The sequence below is a fragment of the Thermobia domestica genome, chromosome 9 (assembly GCF_964235325.1).
Source record: "Thermobia domestica chromosome 9, izTheDome1.hap1.1, whole genome shotgun sequence".
Taxonomy (NCBI): domain Eukaryota; kingdom Metazoa; phylum Arthropoda; class Insecta; order Zygentoma; family Lepismatidae; genus Thermobia; species Thermobia domestica.
In genome coordinates this window covers 34,752,539-34,777,485 of record NC_137462.1, presented here as the reverse complement: position 1 = coordinate 34,777,485, position 24,947 = coordinate 34,752,539, and the positions used below count along the sequence as shown (strand labels likewise).

The window sequence follows — 24,947 nt, the reverse complement described above, 5'->3', positions numbered from 1 at the left end:
GAAATTCAGGGATCTCATGACTTCACAGAATACTAAGAGAAGATGAGCAGCATCAAGTTGACTTCTTTGCAAAGGTAATGTCCAAGAAGCATGAATATTCTGATTTGCAGAATGTTGTGAAGATGTTCAAATTCATCCCACTGCAATGTCCCAGTGGATGGTAGGTTCAATAAGACACTTAATTGTAGAAAACCAAATGGAAGATTATCTGGTAGCGTAGAGGCGGGTCATGATGCAGTTATGTACTATGGAGGTGTAGAATCTGTTTCTGTTGATCGAAGAATGTTTCTCTTAGCTCGTTCAGCTCAGAGACTCTTATGACAAATACCTTAAACAGGAATGAATCAAAAGTTCAGAAGAAAGTAAAATCAAAGGTGAAAAAAGAAAACTAAATGCAGAAGTTAAATTGGAAGCAAAGAAGAAACCAATGGAATTGTTACAAAGAAGAACAAGACTCTTGTAGAAGAAATTCAAGAACAAAAAGCAAAACAAACTTGTTTTTAAAAATGTAAATGTGAGGATTAACATGTCTCAGAGTTGGCAATATTAGGACTGATAGTGGGTCACGGTGGCTCAGTTGTAGAGCGTTCACCTCTGGTTAAGAGGTCCTTCGTTCGATCCTACTTTGGGGTGGACGAACACCATGTGCGTGAGTTTTCCTCGAGGATCCCCCGTTTCCTCCCACTTTTCATTCCACCATAGCATTCATTTCTCATCATCATCGTCTCTTTAGTCTAGACGGCATAACCGTGGAACGTAACTTAGAGATTTCATTTCATATCCTTTTAGGACTGATAGTAATAGGTTTCAGGGAGACTTGGAAATATATTCTTGACTGTACGTTGTATTGCTTTTTTTTTTTTTTTTAAGGAAAAAAGTTAATTTGCAATGTCAAGGTATGTGTACTGTATTATTATTATTATTATTATTATTATTATTATTATTATTATTATTATTATTATTATTATTATTATTGTATTCTGCCTTTTGGCTGGTCTTGGGACTAGTGAGGTTTTTCTTTTTTTCTTAATTTTCAGTTTGGACCTAAAAATGTTTCTTCCATGTTTCTCGATTTTCAGCTTCCTCTTTTAACTCCCAATATTTTCTTCTATTTTTCAAATCATCGATCACTTGTATTCTTCTGCCTATTCTTCACAAGATATGTTCAATCCAATTGGCTTTTCTACGAAGGATGGTGACTAGAAGCGTCCTCTTCTCTCCTATTCGTTTTAATACGTCTTCGTTTGTTACTCTTTCTGTCCACTTTATCTTCTCCAACACCACATTTCGAAGCTCTCTAAATATTTCTTCTCTAACTTTCGTAATGTCCAAGTCTCTGAGCCATAAAGCCCAATGCTCCAAATGTAGCACTTGACCCATTTCTTCCTTAGCCCAATATTAAGGCTGCTAGTTAAGAGTTACCTTTTCTTGTTGAATGCTTCTTTGGCTATGGTAATTCTCGACCTGATCTCTTTGTTGCAGTGCGCGTCTTTCGTCAAAATACTTCCCAGATATTTAAAACGATGAACCTCTTCAAGCACTCTTTGTTCTACACTGACCTGTAAGGGCGCACTTCCACGGGATATTCTCATGACTTTCGATTTTTTTATGTTGATTTTTATTCCATATAGTTTCCCAGTGTCAGCTCTTTTGTCAGTCATCTCCTGTAATCCTTCTTCGGTTCTAGCTGTAATAACGGTATCATCAGCATACCTGATCTTGTTAATGATCTACCCTCCAATCTTGAAATCTCCAATTCCCATTAATGTTTCCTTCATTAAACATTCATTGTAAATGTTGAATAATTGGGGCGACATACTACAGTCTTGTCTGACTCCTCTTCCAATCTTCACACTATTGGCTTCTCCATCATTCAAGCACAACTTGATTCATTGTCCTACGTACAGGTTGCGAATGATCCGTCGGTCTCTCTAGTTGACCCCATTTTTTTTTTTCCATCCAATTAACCCTGTCGAAAGCTTTTTACATGTCCATGAAGCACAAGCACAACTCTTCCTTTACGCCGTGGGGGCACTCGGTCGAAAATGTGTAAAACGCCTTTTCAGGCCAGCCACCCTGAATAAGGTTTTTCTCATTCACCAGGTAAATGCCGGGGTGGTACCTAACTTATAGGTCCCAGGCCGCTTCCTTCCTTCCCTTTCCCCGGATAGTGTGCTAGCCAAGGGGCGTCATCCCTCAAAACGTGACGGGCTAAATGGCCTTAGATGCCGAAAGCCCAGAAATCTAAATCCTAATCCTAATCTTCCTTTACGCCCATAACTCGTTCTGAGATAATTCTCATAAACCCAATGGCATCTCTGGTACCTTTTCTTTTCCGGAATCCAAATTGATCTTCGTCCAACTTCTCTTCTACAAGTATCTTGTTTTCCAGTCGTCTGTTCAGTATGCGCGCAATTATCTTTCCAGTATGGGAAATAAGGCTAATGGTTTTGTGATCGCTGCACTTCTTTGCTTCCTTTTTCTTGGGTAATGCTGTCATTGTAACATCAAGAAAATCCTTTGGTCATTCTCCACTTAAGTAGATCTTGTTAATAAGTGAAGTCATTACTTTTTATTGCATTGTCTCCTAATCCCTTGAGCAGATCTGCTGGTATGTAATCATCTCCAGTGGCCTTCCTCCTTCGCATATCCTTGTAGGCTTGTACTACTTCACTTTTCAATATACTGGGTACTTTTTCTTCATCATCCACCTCTTCCTCTGCTTCGATCGCAATATCTTTGGGGCTGTTCTTCTGGTCATATAGATCTTTTATGTATTCCTCCCAAACTCTAAGAATTCTTTGATGGTCAGTGGTTACATGACCTTGTTGATCTTCGATGCCGAACGTTCGTATATTTTTGTTAGTTTTCCCTCCTAATTCTTGCGCTTTCTGGTACATCAGATCATATCTGCCGCGCCGTTGAAATTCCATTATTTCTTCACATACCTGTTCCATGTACTTTGGCTTTGTCCGTCTCTTTTTCTCAATTCATTATTCAACCTTCTGTATTTTTTCATGTCATTGCTTTCGCCCTTCTGCGTTCTTCCATCTTCTTAAGCATCGCTTGAGTTACCCACGGTTTTCTCGATGCTTCTTTCATCTTGCCAATGTTATTGTGGAAAGTGTTAAGTAGAATCTGTTTTAACTTTTTTTATTTTCCTACTCCGTCCATCCTGGGAAAAAGATAATGTGGTAGTATTCCCATTTCCTTTCCATATATACATGGTACTGTATCATATATTATATACTTACATGATAAATCTTGTGTAAATAACAATTACTCATATTGAACGTAACAAATATATAAATGACAATTAAAGGAGTGTGTTGGACGGATATGGGAATGGAGGAGGCCGTTAAGAAAGTGTATTATAGAACTTACCCCAGATCTTCCCAGTTATAGTCAAGAATTCTTCATGGAAAACAAGAATTTGTGTCAGGGAAATCGATCTTCCTTTTTTGTGGGAACCCTGTGGGTCCTTCCTCACCTCTCCACATAATTCCTATGCAGATTCAGGTATTTATCTCACTGTTGCACCACTGTGCCAAACCCGTTGCAAAAAATTGAAGGTTCTGACTAGCACTCCTCACATTCCATTTCACGTCAAGGTGAAAGGTTCGCCTTGCAGTGCAGATTTTAACATCGGAAAAAGATGGAAGTAACTCGGCGCTAAATTGAGGCTGTATGGAGGGTGGGACAGTCATTCCCACCCTTATTCTTCAATTTTGTGTTTTGTTTGGGTGCTGAGAAGGGTTGGGCGTTATCGTCAAGAAGAAGAGACCATGTCGCTTATGTCGAAATGCGTTCCTCTGAAGAAGAGTTCAGGTTCAACATAAGCGACCTGGTCTCCAGTCAACTGGTGATGAAGTGAATGTGAAGAGAGTGCTAAATAGCCAGAGCCCTGATTTTTATGAAAAGGGTTTGGACAAATTCATGCAACAGTGAGGCACATGGGAGTTGTGTGGAGAGGTGAGCAAGGATCCAGCTACACATGTATGATAGTTTACAAATGTATCTTAATAATAATATTTTATAGCTTAGGGAAACATATAGTGAACGACCAACGTATATATATATATATATATATATATATATATATATATATAGGGGCGGATCCAGGATATCAAGGGAGGGGCTAAACCATATTTTGCCGTTTTATCCAGTGTAAAGCAGGATTGAAGCCCATTTTATCCAGTGTATATCAGCGTCAAGGGGGGCTATAGCCTCCCCTTGGATCCCCTTGGATATAATATAAAAATTCGATTCTTTTTATTGATAAGAATACAGAACTTTTCAGCGGGGGTGGGTAGCCAGGATATTTTGTAATAATCATCCACGTGTGAGCTACACTGTTTACGTTAAAGGTGAATGTAATAAATGCAAATTTAGTTTCCACGTAACGATTGGAGTGAGAAATTAAACGTATACATTAGAAAAATTGGCTGTGATGTTCGAAACGTGAGCCATGACTACTGAATGTGAGACCACTAGAATTAAAGTTGTAATTGTCCAAAGCAGGAGTAAATTTTGCGTAGTAGGTGATAACGTTTTTGCTTTTTGAATAATTTCAAAAAAGATGCTCATATGCATTTATATTATGTACTTAAGTGAGTGTTAAATAAGATATTGTCATTTGGATAGTTTTGTTGACTTCTGCATGTCTGTACATTTGAGTAAATATTATATTGGATTCTCGTTGTAATCCTCTTTCTAAAAGACATAATATAGCTGTAATTAAATAGAGGAACCACCAGTGTTAATGTTACAAACGGTAGTTTAAAATTTAAAGCACTACTCTGACGATTCGCCCCTCACTTTTCTAGTGATTCTCGAAGGAAACTTAAGAAGCGAGATTCCCGCATCTTTCTTTTCAATAATGCATAGAAAGCAGACGAGTTTTCCCTCGACGTGTCATTCACAGCCCAAGTTAATGTGAAGTTTATATTTCAGAAGTTCATTAACATTACAGTGAGGTTGAAGAGGTTACTTTTTCTTACCGTTATTGCAGATATAAATTTCATACCTACTAATCTAATTTTGTGTATGTTTTCAAGATGAAGTAATTTTACAAATTTCACTGTGATGCTTTCTCCCAGTTCACATTATGATACACCTGCCGACAACGAGAGAAGAAACCGCAAAAATCAGGAGTATTTTATTTTGAGAAGGGCATGAGCCACAGTTTTGTTTCAGAGAGATAAAGTTAATATGATGCATGCTCAATACACGAGGGGTGATCAGAAACTAAGGTTACAAAGTCTGGAACAGCCAATACAGCGAACAGATAGTACATACATTAGGCTATTTTTTCGACTAGTCTCCATATCGGTTGAGACACTTGCCGCATCGTGGGATGAGTTTGAAGATTTCCTCCTGGTAAATATCCTGTCGTGGCATGTTCAGCTACATTGTCACAAAGTGTTTCACGGCCTCGTCTGAAGCGAAACGACGGCCTCCTAGGTCATCCTTCAAGTGTGGGAACAAGTGAAAGTCGCTTGGCGCGAGGTTCCTGCTGTAGGGAGAGTGGTCGATGATGTGCAAGCGGAACTTCTTCAATAGCGTGGTTGTCTTCTGGGCTGTATGTGGGTGCGCGTTGTCGTGAAAGATGATGACGCCCTTTGGTGAAAAGTCCTGGCCGTAAACCTCTTACCAGCTGCCGGTGAATTTCAGCCGTGGTTACATGTTTTGCCCAGAGAAATCGAATAACTTCTTCGCGAGAACAGTTTTTCAAACGAGTCGCCATTTGTGTTTACCTACAACTAGCGCCGCAGGTGGCCAGTGGTTGAAACTGCACAGTTGTCAACTCTATATAAAATTACCGTACACTCCCCATTCCTCTATAAGAGACGAACTCCAGAAATATCAGCCTTGTAATCTTAGTTTCTGATCCTTCCTGATATATGGGTCATTTGTAATTAGATTGGCTCTTTCGAAACTAAAAGCGGCGAAACTTAAATAATTAAAATATCATTCTCGTAATTAGCACTTATCATACACACTAAATATTTAAACCATTCGTGATTGAGGCCAGTTGATTTATTAAGGTTTTTATATTTTTTTTACAGTAAAAAAGAGAAATCCATGCGTCAGGAGAATGACATAATGTTTTAATTTTATGCTTATAACTGGCAGTCAGAGACACGTAACCTTAAGGGTTAAAACAAGGATAATCTTTAATTATAGTTAATAAGTAAAGGAGTCAGAGTGTAAAGCAAAATTTAAAATTATATTACATAAAGAAAGGGAGGACATACAGTATTATAATAAAGCGACATGTATGACATAATACTGAGTTTTAATTACAAGATGCATACAAACGTATTATAATATATTGTATGATTTAAAAAATGATGCATAACACTAACATCACAGTCGTCCTCTCTAATTTAAAGGTGCGAAACTAGGAACAGCAACATGCTATCTTAAACAATATAGCTTATGACACAAATTCTAATCTGAAACTCGACAGCTATTAGACAAGAAATCTGAAAATAAACATACCGCTTCATTATACAAGTTTATTTTTTGGAAAGTATAAATTTAATGCAATTGATATATTTTTCACAACTTCTATAAAACAAGATTTTACCTAAAAGATTGTGATTTATCCGTGTTCAATAATAAATGTAAGAGGTTGATCATTAGCTTTCATAAGAACTTAGAATACTAGTTTACCATTCTATACTTAAAATTTATAGAACTCACGCTGTCCTTTTACAATAATTTCTGGTTGTTGAAGAACTTCAGTAACTTCATGAACATTACAACTGTAAAGTAATACCAGTGAGGTTCCTCTTCCATAGTGTCGTGTCTTTATCACACTGAATAAGATATTCAACATTCACTTTACCATCCTCCACATCGCTTCTACATACTGTAATGTACTGAAATGACCTTTTTCTACCCTTTATATTAACGCGAATAAATTTTCCCTCTTTAATGTGTCCCAAAGTAGGAACATTTGCACAAGAGACATTATTAACACTACTGTAAATATAGTGAGTTTCTCTTTGCTTAGAATTTGAGAATTAGAGTACTGGATTAATTCATAGTGAGGGCAATAACCTGTACAATCAAAACAAGATAGCATTCTCATTCTGAGCAATCGTGTATTACTTGTCCTTCTTAGTGACCACTTAATGCGCAGACATGGTTCCTTTAATAGTTTTTACCTTTCTTCTGGATAGTTTGCGTTGCATTTGCTTAATATCGTCAGATGGTATCTCTTCAATGGTTACAGTTTGCATGCTCTTTTTTTAAACACTTGACTAAAACTTGTGAGTTTGCAGTGTCCTTACCCTGTGCTACTATGTTGTCCGCCACTCGTTTGCACGTGCCTCCAGTACTATCTGGTGCACCTTTGCCATGACCAGCTTCATGATGGTTCCAAGTGATTTTAGATATGTTTGAGTACATTGAAAAAAAAAAAAAATCACTGCACCAAACACTAAACATCAAGTTATTCCTATATTGAGTAACAGGGCTGTCACTCCAGAAATGGATTATATCTATAGTCGGAGAGAGTTTTTTCATCACTGGTTGAATATGAGCCCAAATCGCAGATTCTCCATGTAGAAGGTTACTGAACAGAGTACAAAAACTTTGTATATTAATGTTAGACTCACTTTTGTCGCGGGTATAAATAGCCACCATGTGCATTGTCACTCGTTGTCTTGATCCTCCAAAATTAAATGATTGTATTTCTTCTGAATACTTACACTAAAATCTATGAGAATTATTGCTTCTCTTTGAGTTACGGCCTCGTTTTGTAATCTCAAACTATTTTGTTGATGCTTTACTCGAGCCACATGCTTTGAAAAATTATCTACTGTTTCTGTTAACTCATTTGTTTTTTTTTTTTTTTTTTGAAACTGTCGTATTTATTTATTTATTTATTTATTGAACAACTTTGATTTGACCGATCCATTGCTATCTGTGTAATTTTCAGTTTTTACTGACCGTAACAATGTTAGGTAAACGCTATAAATTATGCAGGTCCTCGTTATGAAGTTTTCGCAATTCCCGTCTATCTTGGGTCCGAATATTCACTTTAGGATTTTATTTTCAAATATTTAAAAATATAGCTATTATTTTGAAATACTATACTTAGAAAGTACAAAATTCCTATTTAAAAACTTTTCACCCTTCAATTTGAAAGTTGATGTACATTTATATATGTTAATGTGCAAAATTTGATGTTTTCTTATAAATTAACATTAAAGTTACAAGATATTTAGGGTTGACGGGGAGTTACCTTAGTCTCGTTTTTAAAGGACAAAGCTTGGTGAGGAGTTTTATCCAATGGCATCACGTTTCACGACTGGAACAGATAATTTCAGAGTAAATTTAGAGGTGAAGAGGGAAACAGTTCTGGCTCTGCATAGGGTGAAGAGCCCTAAGTGCATGGTCACAGAGGTGCTCAAGCGCACACAAGGAACAGTTCACATAACTTAGTAAGTTCGAAGCAGCGAATGAGTGCAGAGAATAACATATTAAAATATAGACCGTAATGTTATTTTTTAAGTAAGTTTTTGCTCTTACGAAAATGAATGAGTGAATAGTTAGAAACGTTCTTAGTTTACAAAATTGGAACTTTGCTGAGTGCGGTTAAGTATTGACGGTGTTCTCCTGAAGGAATAGGACGAAGAAATTTATAAGGACGTCAGTAATTGAAATTCTTACGGCGAGGAAGCAAAACCATAGGCCTTTCAATAATTTCGAGAAATCAAAATCATCTTCAGCGGGGGATAAAAAATTGTCCTTGCTGCTAAAGCAACTCGGGCAGCTTAAACATATTTACCAACTTTGATTTCTAATTATTAAGCTAGTTAACTAATCTAACTTGTTGAGAGTTCCCTACTCTACGCAGTGTGAGTTAAATTAGTAGGGATGCGCACGAGACAAGATTTGTGGCTGTCCCGTCTCGAAAATGTGGTGTAAAAGGGATGTGTCGACTCGAAAAATGTATATTTCTCTGTTGGAAGAGCCGTGTCTCGACACGTCTCGTGCGCATCCCTATAAATTAGTATATAGTAAAAAACCACGTGTCGCTACATATTGTCGTTTTTATTGTATGGCGATCAACGTTGAACCCTAAAATTCTAGTAAATTTTTACTATTTCCGGTTTTAATAGAATAATGTAGGGGGGGGGGATACATTGAATCAACTAAAAAGTTTGTCTTTATTTCAGTTTTTGTTCTGTGGTTATCAATGTTGAAACTGGAACAGGTTGATTTCTACCATTTTCGGTTTCAAGAGAGAGAGTTAATGTAGGAGATAGAATCTAGTCTGGAAAGTCTGAGTCGGTCTCCCCCTCCCCCGAAGAAAAGTGTCTCGATTTCTATTAATGTTTTGCTCTGTGAAAATCAATGTTGAAACCAAAAGTAATAGTAAATTTTTACCATTTCCGGTCATCGTAGTGTTACAGGTGATTATGGTGTTTTCTTGAGACGCTGAATCGATTGTATGAGACAAGTGAAATTCGTACTGCTTTCGGTTTTGGTAGAAAAATACATGTGGAGATATTATCCTTTGTGAGACGTTGAATCGATCAAAAAAAGATTTCTTTGTTGCCGTTTTTGTTCTATGGTTATCAATGTTAAATCCCCCGGTTGATTCCTTCCACGTCCGATTTGAATTAGAGGTTAACGGAGGAGATGGAATCTATTGTTGGGGCACTGAACCGGTTGGAGAAAACCGCTTTTCGGTATCTCTTACAGTTTTTCTCAGATAGTTGTCGACAGATACAGACGAACGGATCAGCACACCCGTTCTTTAACACTTCCGACGCTTACACATAGCATAATTTGGAAATGTTAAACGTCCTTCCTTTAAACAAAATCCTTCTAAAAAGTAAAAATAAATAAATAAAAACTATTTATGCATGATTAAAAAAGAGATATGGGGAGCGCTCACATACAATCAGTTTGTAATACTGTATGAGAGCGCTTCCCATGTTTTTCTTGTTAGCCATGCATAAAGAGTTTTTTTTTTTTAAAGTTATTTCCTTGAAGTCAAATTTTTTAAAAACCTTTTATTACGATTTGTGTGATTTTTTTAAAAAAGTAATTTTTTTAAAAATATATATTTATATTGTTTTCCACTTTTTAGTCATAATAAATTGATTTCTTTATCGTTGCAAACTCCATATTAAAATAACTAAAAATGTTATTGCACGTTTCCTCATTCATATGTAGGAATAAATGTCCATGACAATTTTCTTTGTAAATTTCTCTTTTTATTACTTGGGAAGGCACGTGACGTTGTGGATATATTATAGACCCGCTCCTGATTCCCTTTACAGTCGCTCTAATATTTGTCTAACGCCAATAAATAGCAGTAGCGTGCAGAAAGTTTTCAGCCATTGTCTCAGTTTATTTATTTCCAAATAGGACAGAATACCCGACCGGAATTGTAACCTATAGTGTTTAGCGAGTCGGCGGTGCGGTGTCTTAGTGATAGTGGTAGACGCTCCGGTGCTTGGGGTCCCTGGTTCGATCCCAGCTCGCGCCGTGTGAACTTTGTGAGGGACAAACACCGTGCTCGTGGATTTTCTCGGGGTTCTCCCGTATTCTCAAACTTTCTTCATTCCATGATTCCATTCATTTCTCATCACCACCGTCTCCTTTATCCTAACCGGCATATTCGTGGGACGTGAAACTTAGATTTCATTTCATTTCATTTTTTCTTTTTGTTTAGCGAGTCCAAGGTCAGTAATTCAACAAGAAAAAAAAAAAACTGGGACAGGCTGGTGATTAGTTGGGATGTGCCGGATTCGAGTTCGGTGGCTGACATTCTTATTGTACTTTTATAGGGTTTCCTGTCAGTTGGCCCCGATCAGCTATCTTTCTTTTGTTATTATTATTATTATTATTATTATTATTATTATTATTATTATTATTATTATTATTATTATTCAACGCGATCACTTTCTTATTGTAATTTCTAATAAAAATTAGAGAAGACATAATTGCTTAGTTTTAAATGGTTCACATCTGGTGGTGGGCATATGAATACGTATTGGACAACATCGTGCCCGTGGATTTAAAGTATAAACATGGAACGAACGTAGAACTAAAAGATTTCGTTTAATTTTCCAATGGAAGTTGTTTTCTGGCTAGAGTTGGATGCTTGTAGAGAGAAAAACATGCTTTTGATGAAGGCTGTACCTAAAGAGGGTTTATGTCATGTCCTCTTGTTTCGCCGATAGCTAGTTGAACGGAAATTCCCAGCTAAGTCTCCACTTTTTCCTCTCGGTAGTTTGATTTGTGTGCTGTTGCCAGTTTTCACGGAGGGTTATGCTGGTTATGGAACAGGATATTTCACTTAGGTGTTAAGTACGGATATTTTTTTCTTCTTTTCCACAAAATTCCTAAATTAATGGCCCTAACTCCGGATTGATTTTCATCCCTTCATATCTTTTAAGCAACTCAAAACGTTGTTAACTTTCTGTTTTTCATTACTTCGCAATTCAAAATTATTTATTTTAGTAAGATCGTACAGTTTGACGAGAGACAACTAAGCAACAGACAAAGGTGAGAACACGTTATATATAAATTCATAAGGTGTCACTTTTTTTTTTTTTTTTAAATGTTTCTATTTAAGACACCCAAATATGACAAAGAAGCCATAATGGCCGTATTATTCGGAATGATTCTGACATTTCCTTAATAAGATAAGGAGATTCTGTGGTGAAATATTCTTATAATCGTGCAGCAAAACAGTTATGGGCTTTCCAAGACTTAAGGTTAGTTTAAAGGGACAATTTTTGCAGATAGATGTCACTACAATCTTTTCATGTCTCTCATGTATTTTTTACCTTTCACGAAAATTCACGATTTCTCTTACAAATTCCAACGTAGAGATTTCAAAGTTTTAGAGAAGGAACTTCATAACCTATCGAAGACAAAAATCCGTGCCGATTTTTTATTTATAATTTTCTTCATTGTTGAAATGGCTTGTTTATTGAAAGGGATATCCAAACCTTTAACAACATAACTGTTTCAACAATGAAGAAAATTCTAAATAAGAAATCGGCACGGATTGTTGCCTTCGATAGGTTATGATTTTCCTTCTCCAAAAATTTAAAGTCTGTACGTTAAAATTTGTAAGAGAAATTGTAAATTTACGTGAAAGGTAAAAAATACATAAGAGAGATACGAAGACTGTAGTGACATCTATTGGCAAAACTTGTCCCTTTACACCAACCTTAAGTTATCAGGAACATGGCCCATTATTGTATCAAGGTCAAAGTTTTAGATGGGAGACGTTGTTCGCCTCCGTCTCCTGAATTATTGAACTTTAAGAAAATAATTAAATGTTGAAACATTATATTTTTATAACATTAGTGTTAGTTCTGAAACTCATTAGAGGGAAAGTGTATTTAAATAACAGAGCACATTGTCTCTTGTTTCACCAATTCATGTATTTGCATATCGGGGGTTTAAATAGATATTATAGTTAAATCCTGTTAGTTGAAATTGTTAAAGAATCGTGTAATTAAATCCAGAGTCATTATTAATGTGAAATGAATTAGTAACATTAAGTTCCACCTTCACTTCTCAGCTTCGTTTGTTCGTCATATAGGCCTATGTATTTTTAAATATAGAAAAACGCACAAATCAACTATCAGAGAATGAAGACTTAGATAGGAAGAAGCCCTTTCTGAAATATATATCAGGGCGGAAAATTCCCGGTCGCCATTGGCGACTAGAAGTTTGGGGCTATTCAGTAGCCTAAACTGACAGGGCTGCACAGCTTCTGTATAGTTCGGAAATAATTGTCACTGAATGAGAGAAAACAGAATGTAAAGTTTTCACAACGTTGTATTTCGCTCCTCCTTTCTTCGACTTAGTAGATTTAGTGTTTCAGGTAAATTGTGGGATGTGCAACTCACAAATGTTCAATCTGGAGAGCAAGAGTTCCAGAGTACAAGACGAAAGTTAACTAAAAATGCGAAAATGTACATAACAGAACGTTTGGAAACTGTATCATCAGAGGTAGTTCTGTCCCTTCATATATTTAACACTTTGGCTTGGCTTCCTAAAGGAAAAATCTTTGAATTTGGCATGGAAGAAACAAAAATGCTTTTTAAGTACTTGTAACCAGATTTATGCAGTGAAAAAGTGGACCTAGTTTTAGCAGAGTAGGCAGAATATAAACTTTTGTTTCCTTCATTGACGTTGAATCAGATACCGAAAAATATTTAGTGAAAACTTTATTACGAGATTCCCAAATCTGCTTCCAATTGTCACATTTTGTGCAGTTTTACCTGTAAGTATGCTTCATGTGAGAGAAACTTCAGCAGTCTCAACAGAGGTAGGATTGCCTACAGGAATTCACTAAAGACTGACATACTGGATGATTTACTGACAATTTCCATCAATGTTCCTTCACTTAAGGACTTTGATCAGAAAACTGCGTGAACAACTGACTCTTCTGTGCAGAGAGAGAGAGAGAGAGAGAGAGCGTTACGCAAACGTGATGTTTTAAGGTAAGGTATTTTAACATGTATATGAATTGTCCAATTTAAAATTGATTATCCTGAATCTAATTGTCTGGCTTTGAAATTGTATGCCCTCTCTTTTTTTTGTCAAACCAAAGGACATTGGGGGAGGGGGGGGGGAGGAATCTCTCATAACTTGTACATGAGAGATACTGGCGACCATCATTTTTGGATTGGCGAGTGCATCTGACTTTGAAATTTTGTCAAGAGTGTTAATGAACTATACCGACAAACTTTAAGAGGTGATTCCTCACATCAGAATAAGAGAAAAAGTTCATTCGGACCTGTGGGGGAAAATGCATCGTTTCAGAGCTAGAGCTGTCCTAAATCTCGAAAAAGCCAAATTTCAACGGCCCTATTTCGAATTTGAAAATATGGCCGGATGGTGGTCTTCATCAGCGTAAAGGTAGTTATGCATACGCAGCCCAGAAATGCACATTTCATTAATGTTCAATGGGTGTACAGTGTATTTCCTGCAGGGTGACATTCCCAGACATGCCATCGAAGAAAACGTGAAATACACTGTGACAAAATGCATCGCATCACACGTTATTATGAACACAAAAAACATGGAGCTACCGGTTCCTAACACTTCCAACTTCTTTCCGAAGCACTGGATATCCATTGTTACCTAGGCTTGCCTCCTGCCTACTTTGGACCCTCCTTGAAATCAAGGTATATCTGAAAACTCTATTGAGAGCATATCTGCAGATTACACCCTGTAGGGAATACCGTGTACACCTATTTAAACTTGATGAAATATGCACTTTTAGATTGTGTATGCGTGGCTTCCTTTACGCTAAGGACCACCATCCACAGTTTCTGGAATTCGAAATAGGGCTTGTTGACATTTGTCTTTTTCGCGGTTTTGGACAGCCCTAGCTCTGAAACTATGCACACACACAGAAACATATATATACGTATATATATATATATATATATATATATATATATATATATATATATATATATATATATATATATATATATATATATATATATAAACGATTTTGTCCATCCCTAAACGAGAATGAAAGGTGGTGGTTTGAAACGTATAGTACAGAACTGTCTCTAACTATACCGTACAGATACAGTAGAATTATCTGGATGTTGTTCATTCTAGCTTTGAAACTATCTACAACCTGATCAGAGGAAGCGCTTATCATCACTAATCTATGTTATAATTTCGGCAATATGCCATTGCCTTCATCAGATGCATTAAGTCTATCTTGTGAAGGATAATAAGTGCTTGCTTTAGTCAATTTTAAGTTAGAATTATTTGTGAAAAAAAAGTAAGGATAGAGGAAAACGAATTCCCCATAAATCTGGCACCCTGTAGCTTCGTTGCCTACTCAACATTATGTATTTTATAAAGCCAAGGAAGCTTCCATATCCTTATTATAAAAAGCAAGAACGTATCAACCTACGAGTAATGCTACTATGCAAACTTCAAAACCTTTGAGTTGCGGGTTGCATAAATATCTAGGTAAATTTTAATATAATCTTTCTTTATTATAAAGGAAAAATTATGTTATAAGTAGAGACCGGATGTTTAGGCACTAAAAACCTGTAAAATAGGCAGGCAAATAGGCACTAAAATTTTAAAAATAGGCAGTAAAATAGGCACTAAAATGTAACGCGAAATAATGAAGATAAATACTCAATACCATTAAAAATAGGTTCAAGTCATAGATAATGTTCAAAGAATATAGAAACATACCTGTTTGTTAATATTTTATTGTACATATAAAAACGAAGCTTGTTATGCATTCATACATACTGGGTGAACCTAAAAGATCTGCACATACTTCGGAAGATGATTCGTGATATCAGAAGAAGACCTGTTGCATGATGCATATCAAAAGAAGGCAAAAAATCCTGTTGCATGTTGTGGAATTCCGCGTCGTGTACGAGTGACAGGGGTGCCATCTTAAAATTGAAAATCGAATCCTGACAATTGGAAAGAGACATAAAAGTGTGCACATACTTCGGGAGATGTTTTCTGACATTCAAGAGGACTTTTTGTCTTTTTTACATGTCAAGAATCATCTGTCGAAGTATGTGTACGATTTTCGATTCCAAGTTGGCACCTCTGTCACTCGTACACGACGAGGAATTCGACAACATGCAACAGGACTTTTTGTCTTCTTTTCATTTCACGAATCATCTCTCAACGTATGTGCACACCTATCTGTTCCGTTCCAATTGTCAAGATTTGATTTTCGATTCCAAGTTGGCACCACTGTCACTCGTACACGACACAGAATTCGACAAAATACAAGAGGACTTTTTGTCTTCTTTTGATGGAATTAATCACCTCCCAAAGTATATGCACATCTTTGAAGTTCACCCTGTATGTACTGTACATTGTAACGTAGCACATGTTTGTATTTACAAACACTTATTATACGTATATATGCGTCTTTATTTATGTTGTATAAATTATATATTTCCCCAATGAAGGCTTATTTTAAAGAAAATGCATAAAATAGGCAACATTAGGCACTAAAGCAATTATTTAGGCAGTAAAGGTCGAAATAGGCAAAATAAAATTGGCTTAAATCGAAACTATAACCCCCCACATAAACTTTGAAACGTTATTTTTGATCATATCTTTAATATTAAAGAATAGGCATTTTGCCTAACATCCGGTCTCTAATTATAAGTATGTAAGCAGCACAGATGTGCGAACCGCAAAACGTTTATGAATTTCAGGTTGCATAAACATACAGGCGAAAAATATTTATATATTCTCAATACCAATAACGCGCCTCAATTAATAGTCACCCTAATAATTCCTAATAGTTGTCGCTAGCTGCAACAGTTCGAAAACGAGCGAGAGGTTTGTGGGATCTGTACTTGTAAGTTGACAGTCTGTAAATGTTAAGTGTACTCTTTAAACAACTTTAATTAGCTGGTTCTGCTAATTATTATATATAAGCTAGTTCTGCTTTTTTTTTTTAAATTTATTTTGAGTTGACTGTCGAATTTGAAAGTATTACCTATGTAATTATATACTTGTAGTGTTTATTGGCAAGATAAAACAAGAACTGAATTGTAAAATACTTGTTTTGTTGTTATAGGCCCAGAGTGACGATGATGATGTTGGACCTGATGATGTGGCTGTTAACGTTGAAGGGAGGGATGGCTTCATGGATGAGTTCTTCGCAGAGGTAAGTTCATTATTTAATTAGTCACCAGTAATAATAGGGAATAAAAAAAAACTGACTTCTACAACATTTGTCAAATGGTAGCTGGAGAAGACGCCTGTTCGCGTCAGTGTATCGTAACTAGTTTTCATGTTTGATGCCTTGGAAACTTGATATGCTCACTACTGCCATCTGCCACTAACGGTCATACTTAATTTGCATTGAAAATTTTAAATGAAGTAATAGTAAGAGTAATGAGACACACATAATACTTTGAGAAATCATTTTTATTTTTTTAATGGCATGGATATTACAAAACTCAGTTTAAAATTACCAGCAAAAGTGCAGTCGAAAAGAAGAATGCATCAACTCTCTTCCGATCTGCTAATAGACTGAAATAGTGTGACGTCATATCCGTCTCGTTGCTATGGTGATCTTAGTTTTATTTTCTAAACAACATGGCCTAAGAACCTAAGTACAAAGTGAAAACAGTGACGTGTTAACTTCCGGATGGCAAACATTAGAGAAAAGAAACATGTGTATATGTAAAATACAAAATCCAATGAATGAAACTTCGAAAGCATAGAAAAAGCAAGCAATTAGGTAAATAATATGTTAAAATATGTCAAGCGTTGAAAGTGAAATGTTTCCCCTGATATCGCAGATTTTGTTTTATGCATTTAGAGGTTACGTTAAGTGTCAAAATATACTTAGCTTATTTATTATCGGATATTACATTTAAACAATTCTGGAAAATTTTTATTTAGTACCATCGGTATCACACAGTACATTCCAAACATGTAAGTCTGCAAACATGGTGTTTAAAACTTGTGCTGAATTACTCATAATTGGATGTTTCCTTGTTGTTATATTTTTAAGTACATGAATTAGGAAATATAAGAAAAGATCCGATGCATTGAAACTGATCAGAAATTGGTCCAGATTGAAAATTCTCATAACACATATGGTTACAAGCTTCATGTTTTTTTATTGTTTCTTTATTTTGTTGCCACTGTAACTATGTACTCATATTTTAATGGGTGGGCGTCAAATATCTGAATACGCCAATATAATTAACATCAAAGCTTTCAAAGTAGACTCTTATTTTTCCTTGCAGACAAATCAAGTATTTGTTCTATTTTCATTGTGCCGACAGCTGATCTGTCTGTACCTTACGAGTATTTGCATTGCGTATAGTTGCTTTTGTTCATTGTGCATTACGTGGTAATGGCGTTGGCATTACTTATGCAATTTCTATCTTATCAGATTACCTAGAGATGCTCCCTGTAGAAAAAGGTTCCTTATATGTTACTTCGTTAATTACTAAATTTCATTCGTAAATTTTTTAAATAGTGGACTCATATTCTTAATCTGTATCTTTTCCTGCCAACTTTACTTTGTCCTCAAAATATTCTAAAATTATTTGTGTTCTAAAAATAAAAATGAGTGTTCATATTAACAATATACTTCATAGTATTCATGCGTTTGTTTAGAAAACAACATGGCGATCACCATGGTAACGAAGAGGAAATGACGACATCACTATTTCAGTCTATTTAGCTTACGTAGGATCAGTAGCGCAACCAGGATTTTTGTTTGGGGGGGTCTTAGTGTTGGGAGGCATTATATATATATATATATATATATATATATATATATATATATATATATATATATATATATATACACGAGGCCTGTCTAAAAAGTATCCGACCTTAATTTTTTCCACGCAAAGTAGTGATTCTCAGGCGGCGCCACCGTGCACGGTGGAAGGAGGAATCTTAATGCGCATGCTTGAATTTTTTCACCGCGTTCGCGTGTGCCAGTCGTGAGCTGGTGGTCGCGAAGTGAGGTGCTGTTGGTAGTGTTCGTCGGATTTAGTGTTTCTCGCAAGATGACTGAACGAATTGAGCAAAGATACTGCATCAAATTCTGTCAAAGGCTGGGTGATTCTCAAAGCCAAACAATTCGTAAAATTCAGCAGGTGTTTGGAGAAGATGCGATGGGTGTAACACAAATTAAACAATGGTTCAACCGATTCAAAGATGGCCGCAACATCAGTCGAGATTGAGCAGCGTAGCGGCAGGCCCCAAACTGCTCGGAATGCAGCTGTTGTTGAGCGGGTGCGAAATTTGGTGATGGCAGATCGCCGTTTGACAGTGCGGGAGAATGCAGAAGATGTTGGAGTGAGTAAAGATTCTGCACATGCAATTTTGCGTGACGATTTGAACATGAAACGAGTGGCTGCTAAATTTGTACCCAAGTTGTCTCAGGAACAAAAAGACACCCGTTTTGACGTTGCACAGGACCTTCTGGACACCACCAACACTGATCCTGGGTATCTGAATTCCGTGATAACTGGAGATGAGTCATGGGTGTACGGGTACGACCCAGAAAGAAAACAACAATCGTCTCAATGGAAGCATCCCGATTCTCCAAGGTGAAGAAAGCGCGGCAGGTGCGAAGCAAAATCAAGGTGTTGCTGACTGTTTTCTTCGATGCCCGTGGAATTGTGCATCACGAGTACGCACCGGAAGGACAAACAGTGACAAAGGAGTACTATCAAGATGTTCTCAGGCGACTCCGTGACGCAGTCTGGCGCAAAAGACCAGACATGTGGACAGCGAAGAACTGGCACGTCCATCATGACAACGCCCCAGCACATTCATCCCAATTGATCCACACGTTCTTAGCCAAACATGGAATTACAACCGTTCGCCAACCTCCCTACTCTCCAGACCTGGCTCCTTGTGTCTTCTGGTTGTTTCCAAAATTGAAGACGCCTCTGAAGGGATCCCGTTTTGAGAGTAGAGAAGACATAATGCGGAACACGACGACGGAGCTGAACAACATTCCAAAAGAAGACTTCCAGCGGTGTTTCCAGCAGTGGAAGGATCGGTGGGCTAAGTGTGTGGAAGCACAAGGGGCCTACTTTGAAGGGGATTAGGGTCCCAAATCTGTCAGGTATTCGCAACTATTTTTCTGGCCAAAGGTCGGATACTTTTTAGACAGCCCTCGTATATATATATATATATATAATGTGTGTGTGTTTGTTGAGCCAGAATGTTTAGTTTTAATAATAATAATGAATCTTTCTCTGAAGCTTCTTTAGATATTTCTTCGTTGTTTTTCGATTGCTGTTTTTGGACATTTTCTTCGCCAAAACTAACACCACTACTGTCGTTCTTGTCGTTGTAGTTACTTTTCTACAGCGTATTTCGAGTCTTTCAGTGAATTAATATCTTGTTTAGATTTTTCTCCTGTTTTTTTTGGTTTCTTTGTGTGCACAATTTCCTCAACGAAATTAACGCAATTGTCTTTTATTCACTTTAACCACTATTGTAAAACGTTTTACGACATTTTCCAATCGCAAAGTAAGTTCTTATTTCGACAACCTGAACGCGTCTAAGTGAAGTAAATCTTCTGAACTGCTTGAACTGATCAAGCACCAGAGATCGCTCTGACATAGTCACACGCTACAAGTCTTTACTATTGCTTTCTACCCTCTCCTGTTAACAATTCTTTCTCAAATATTTTTCGTATGAATGAAACCAAAATTGCAAAGAAAAATCTTTATTTTTAGCCCTTTTTTGTAGGTTAAGCAAACTAAATTAGCTGGTGAGCATTTACCGAAATCCATTGATCACCGCTTTCTTTGATGCTAATTGCGGTTAGAAGTGGATGGTATTAAACCGAGGTTTCTTGTAGTTAACCCTGTTGAGAACGGCGGTGAATGATTCAAAATAGACAGTTTACGTATTTAGTTTTTTTTTTTTTTTTTTTTTTCGAGATCAATGATTTCTTGGGTTCAAAGATGTCTGTCAGTTCATTCTTTACAGAGTGGCTATTTAAAAAAGCGTTTTTGATGCGTTACCCTCTGTAGCGAACGCGGCCAAGGTGGCTATTTAGTAAGTTTACTTTCACCAGAGTTGTAAATCATAATGGGACCCAGTCAGGGTTTCCGGGTCTGTTTACCAGGTCCAGGTCTATACTAGCAGAGTTCCAATACTCTGCACAAACCATCTTCCAAGCAGCTGTTTCTTGCTACAATCCCCTTGCCTGGCAACACGACTTTCCTTTCTTTCCTTCCTTTTGAAATATTTTAAATAGCAGGCGGTCTATTGTTCCGAAACGCACCAAATACGCTCGAGCTGACGTTTTCTCTGCGTTTTTATTGCTTTCGCGTTTGTGATTAGCCACCTACATTTAAATACATGGGCAGCGTATTCCAAGCGTACGCATGAGCAATAAATACGCTTTGCGATCGCCTAAAGTAGCCGGGTACTTAACCCTTCAACTAAGATAAAGATTTTTTTTTCGGAATTTCTTTTTATTATCAGAAAGAAACTGTTTCTTTTCAATATTAAATGGCTGTCTGCAAAGGCTTTTGGTCAAAGAAGACACGTGAACACTGTGGTCATTGCTATGTCAAACAGTAGAACAATAACTTCAAGGTCACCATATGTCTTTCTTCCCTTTCCTTTGAAGGGCAGGGATTTCTGGAAAACTCGATTTCCATACCCCCAAAATGCAGACACTTTTAAAGAACAAAGACGATGTTCGCGAACACAGCTTGTCTAGGAACTGTTTAGTGCCATATTTTGTTTTCAAATAGAGTACATGAAAGGGAATTGCTGTTTCTCCCCCCTCCCCCCCAAAAAAAACGAACATCGAAGTACCAAAGTGCATTGTCGGAACCCTTGGGGGAAGGGCTGGGTCCACCCGTTCCCTACTCCACTGCGTAGGTTTAAATCAATCCAAAGCAAATCTTCTTTGTGTAAACCGAAGTGTTTGGGGGGGAGGGCACGGTGGGTCAGCGATAGAGTTCTTACCTCTGGCACATGGGGTCCCTGGTTCGATCCCGGCCAAGTAAAATGAGATCTAAGTTTTACGTCCCACGATTATGCCGGCTAGACTATATGAGACGGTGATGATGAGAAATAAGTGAAATGGTGGAATGAGAAAGTAGGAGGAAACGGTACTACCCCGAGAACCCCGCCACACGGTGTTTGTCCACCACAAAGTTCACTTGGCGTGAGCTGGGGTCGAACAAAGGACCCCATGCACCAGAGGTGAGCGCTCTACCATTGAGCCACGGGCCCCCTTGGCCAAGTAAGTTTGTGATAGGTAACATCATGCCCGTGGGTTTTCTCGGGTTACTCCCGTTTCCTCCACTTTCTCATTCCACCAATTCTCCCATCATTACCGTATTCACTTGCTGTAATCGTAGTCTCCCTTAGCCTAAACTCCATATTCGTGTGACGTTAAATTGAAAGATTTTTAAACTAAAGCATTAGAATGCACCTTTTGTGTCCAATATAATGCTTATAAAAGTAAGCCGGTGGATTTAGTCTTCCCTTAGTCCGATTGTACTTAGTTTTCTAGTTCACATTTTGCTCTTTCTCGTTTAAAATTAATAATTAGGGCGAAGTTCTTGGTTAATTATTTTGCATTTTAAATACTCAAATTGACAGTGAGTGAAACGATTTAGACATTATAATGTTAGTTCAGCGTTAAGAGAAATGTGTGATTTTTTCCCTCTTTTTTATGAGAAATGTAATATTTTTCGTTTAGGTATTTGGCACTCGTTATAGGGTATGAACCTGAAATTAGGCAATTTCACGATAAATCACGTTCATTACAGGAATATCATAAAAAGAATCATCCCAATCTAATTTAAGCTTAAAATCATTGTCAACAAGAGAAAACAAGAATTTTATGAATAATCTTAAAAAAAAAAAAAAAAAAAAAAAAAAAAAAAAAAAAAAAACCGAAAAGATTGCGCTTTTGGTCAATAATTAGTTTTTGGATCAGGAGCCACAACATTTTTGAACGGCCCTTAAATCAAGTTTTCGTATTTTCTATGGAGTAAGCACATCATACTGAGTTAAAGAAGTTTGGGTTTGGCTACATTGTATGTACGGTAGTTCTCCAGATATAAGACCTACGAGAAAATTTTTGACTGAAATATGTTGGATCTTTTGATCCAAAAAGAAAGCATTAATTTCATTTGCGTGCTTGCTACTTGGGAAACACTGTCAAAGATAGGAATTTGCAATCCTTGAATCTCTAAATTAGAGGATCTAGTTCCAGATTAACTATTTAAATCTTACCAGGAGTACATTCGTTATAATACTGTAAATACACAGTAAGAAAGTTTTAGTATCTAAATTCGTTCCACCTTGCGTTGAAATACTTAAGTAGTATGTAAAATTCGATTTCACTAAAGCCTTTGGCGTGGGAGATCCGGGTTCGATTCCCGGCGGGAGCTCATGTGGTTCGGATTCCACGTTAATCAGTAGGTCCACGTCTCATATAGCCTCGCTGCTGAAGGGGACGCTAAACTAAAATCAACTCAACTCAAATCGATTTCACTAAAGGGTGATCCCTTAGTGAAACTCTGTAGGTAGAATTCTTCTGAAGTATTATTTTCGTTAAAACATTTTGTTTAAAATATGAGTAAAATTTCGATATAGAATCATTGAGAACTTTCACAATTCAAAAATTCACTTTTTTTTTTTTTTTTTTTTTTTTTTAAGCACGATGTGAATGCAGTATAAAATTAACACTTAAAGACCCATGGACAACTATAGTTGCCCTCTTGTTACGAGGCGTTCAGTCCCGGAGACAACTTTAGTTGCCGTGCACCCATCAAGGCCAGCTCCCGCACTTCAGCACGCAGTTGACGAAAGAAGCCAACAGCTTCATACAGCTAGTCCCTTCTGTTTACTTTTCACTAATATTTATCACCTTCATGCCTACAGGTCACGTACTGCGTAGATTTATATGAAATGCTGTGTCAAATGTGTATACCCCAAAAAGATATGAGTACTCAGAAGGAAAAAAAAAAAAAAAAAACATGTAGTTATTTTTTTCTGCTGTTTTATAAGCCAGTGGAACTGTGTGTGGTTGTTTCGACATCCTTGTAATTTGCTTAGGCTTCACTTCCTCTTTTTAGTTGAGCTTCTGGCGATGAATACCACCGCAACAAGTCGTGGTTCTTATGATAGTGGCGTATTTTCGCCCGGAGAAATTACGGAAATAGTAGATGATAGCGACTCCGATGCTTTTGAAACGGACGATGAATCTAATGTTTAGACATTGCTACAATATTAGAATAACTAGAATCTTCCAACAGTGACACGAAAACAACACTCGATGCTGTTCTTAGCACTAGTTCTCAACCATCGCGCCGCGCTTCTAAACGTCCTCGCACCTAACATGTCACCAAAAAGGACAGGAGGGGGCGGAGTGACATATTGTGATATGTAGTGTATATTTAAACTTATTTATATTTAGTTGTATGGTCGTTTGCAATTTACATGAAATTATCGGACAATATGTCTTTCGATTGGATTTCCAACATACAAAAAATATTCCTTAAAGTTTGCAACACTGTGTATTCAACGGTAACAATGCTAAGTGCATTACTGTTTTTCTGTTATATTAGTACATTTTTATTCGATTGAATCTGAAAGTTTCATTCACTTTAAAAGGGTAGTTTCTGAGTAACAAAATTTTAAAAATACATTTAAAATGGCCGGGATCCAAGCGTTTCTACATTTAAATCCCCTCCGGGTCTTTAAGTCTTAAATTAAAAAATTATCTTGCATAAAAACATTCTGTCAGCATGTTGACTTTGGAAAATTACTATTAAAAGTAAAGTATTCGTACCGTGAACGTTTATTTAAAATACGTACTTACGAGAAGGAAGGAAGGAGGGGTCGAAGTCTCTATTATAATAATTTGTCCAGGAGCCTTTCGCACAAGGGGAGGGGGAACACGCAATTATTGTACTTAACAAATGCAATATAAAATGAATACATATTCATTACTTTTAACGAATTCAAACCTTTTATTTAATTTCATATGTGGCGCTTTAGTCACGTAAACGTGGTTATCTCATTTGTCTTTAAAATTCTCCGAAATGATTTAGGGTTTTTTTTTTTTTTTTTTTTTTTTTTTTAAAGTCTGAAATAGTTATGTAGGGAGAGTGCAAGAATAGATGAAGTTGATTCAAAACAGAATATTATTATTAAGTATTGTGCCTTTTGGCAAATTTTGGAACTAATGAGTTTGTCAATTTTATGTTTGGATTTTTCAATCGTCGATCAGTTGTGTTCTTCTTCCTGTTCCTCGCTTTCCTTTCATCTTTCCTTCTATGGTGGTATGAAGAAAATTTCTTCGCAAGATGTGTCCAGTGTAGTTCGCCTTCCTACGACGGATGCTGGCTAAAAGTGTCCCATTTTCTCCTATCCGTTTTAAAACATCTTCGTTCGTTACTCTCTTG

At 36.8% G+C, this 24,947-nt stretch overlaps 1 protein-coding gene across 7 annotated transcripts in view; it reads left to right on the top strand.

The window, feature by feature from the left end:
* Window positions 1-24,947, top strand: part of Syx1A (Syntaxin 1A) — a 229,222-nt gene that overhangs the window by 21,029 nt on the left and 183,246 nt on the right. For all 7 annotated transcript variants that reach the window (XR_014133021.1, XR_014133020.1, XR_014133023.1 and 4 more), the window contains exon 2: window positions 16,592-16,681. Coding sequence is in view for 3 of the 7 variants with exons in the window: in XM_081770867.1 (XP_081626993.1) it covers window positions 16,592-16,681 (90 nt within the window). In the remaining 4 variants the exon portion in view is untranslated. The remainder of the gene's footprint in view (window positions 1-16,591; window positions 16,682-24,947) is intronic.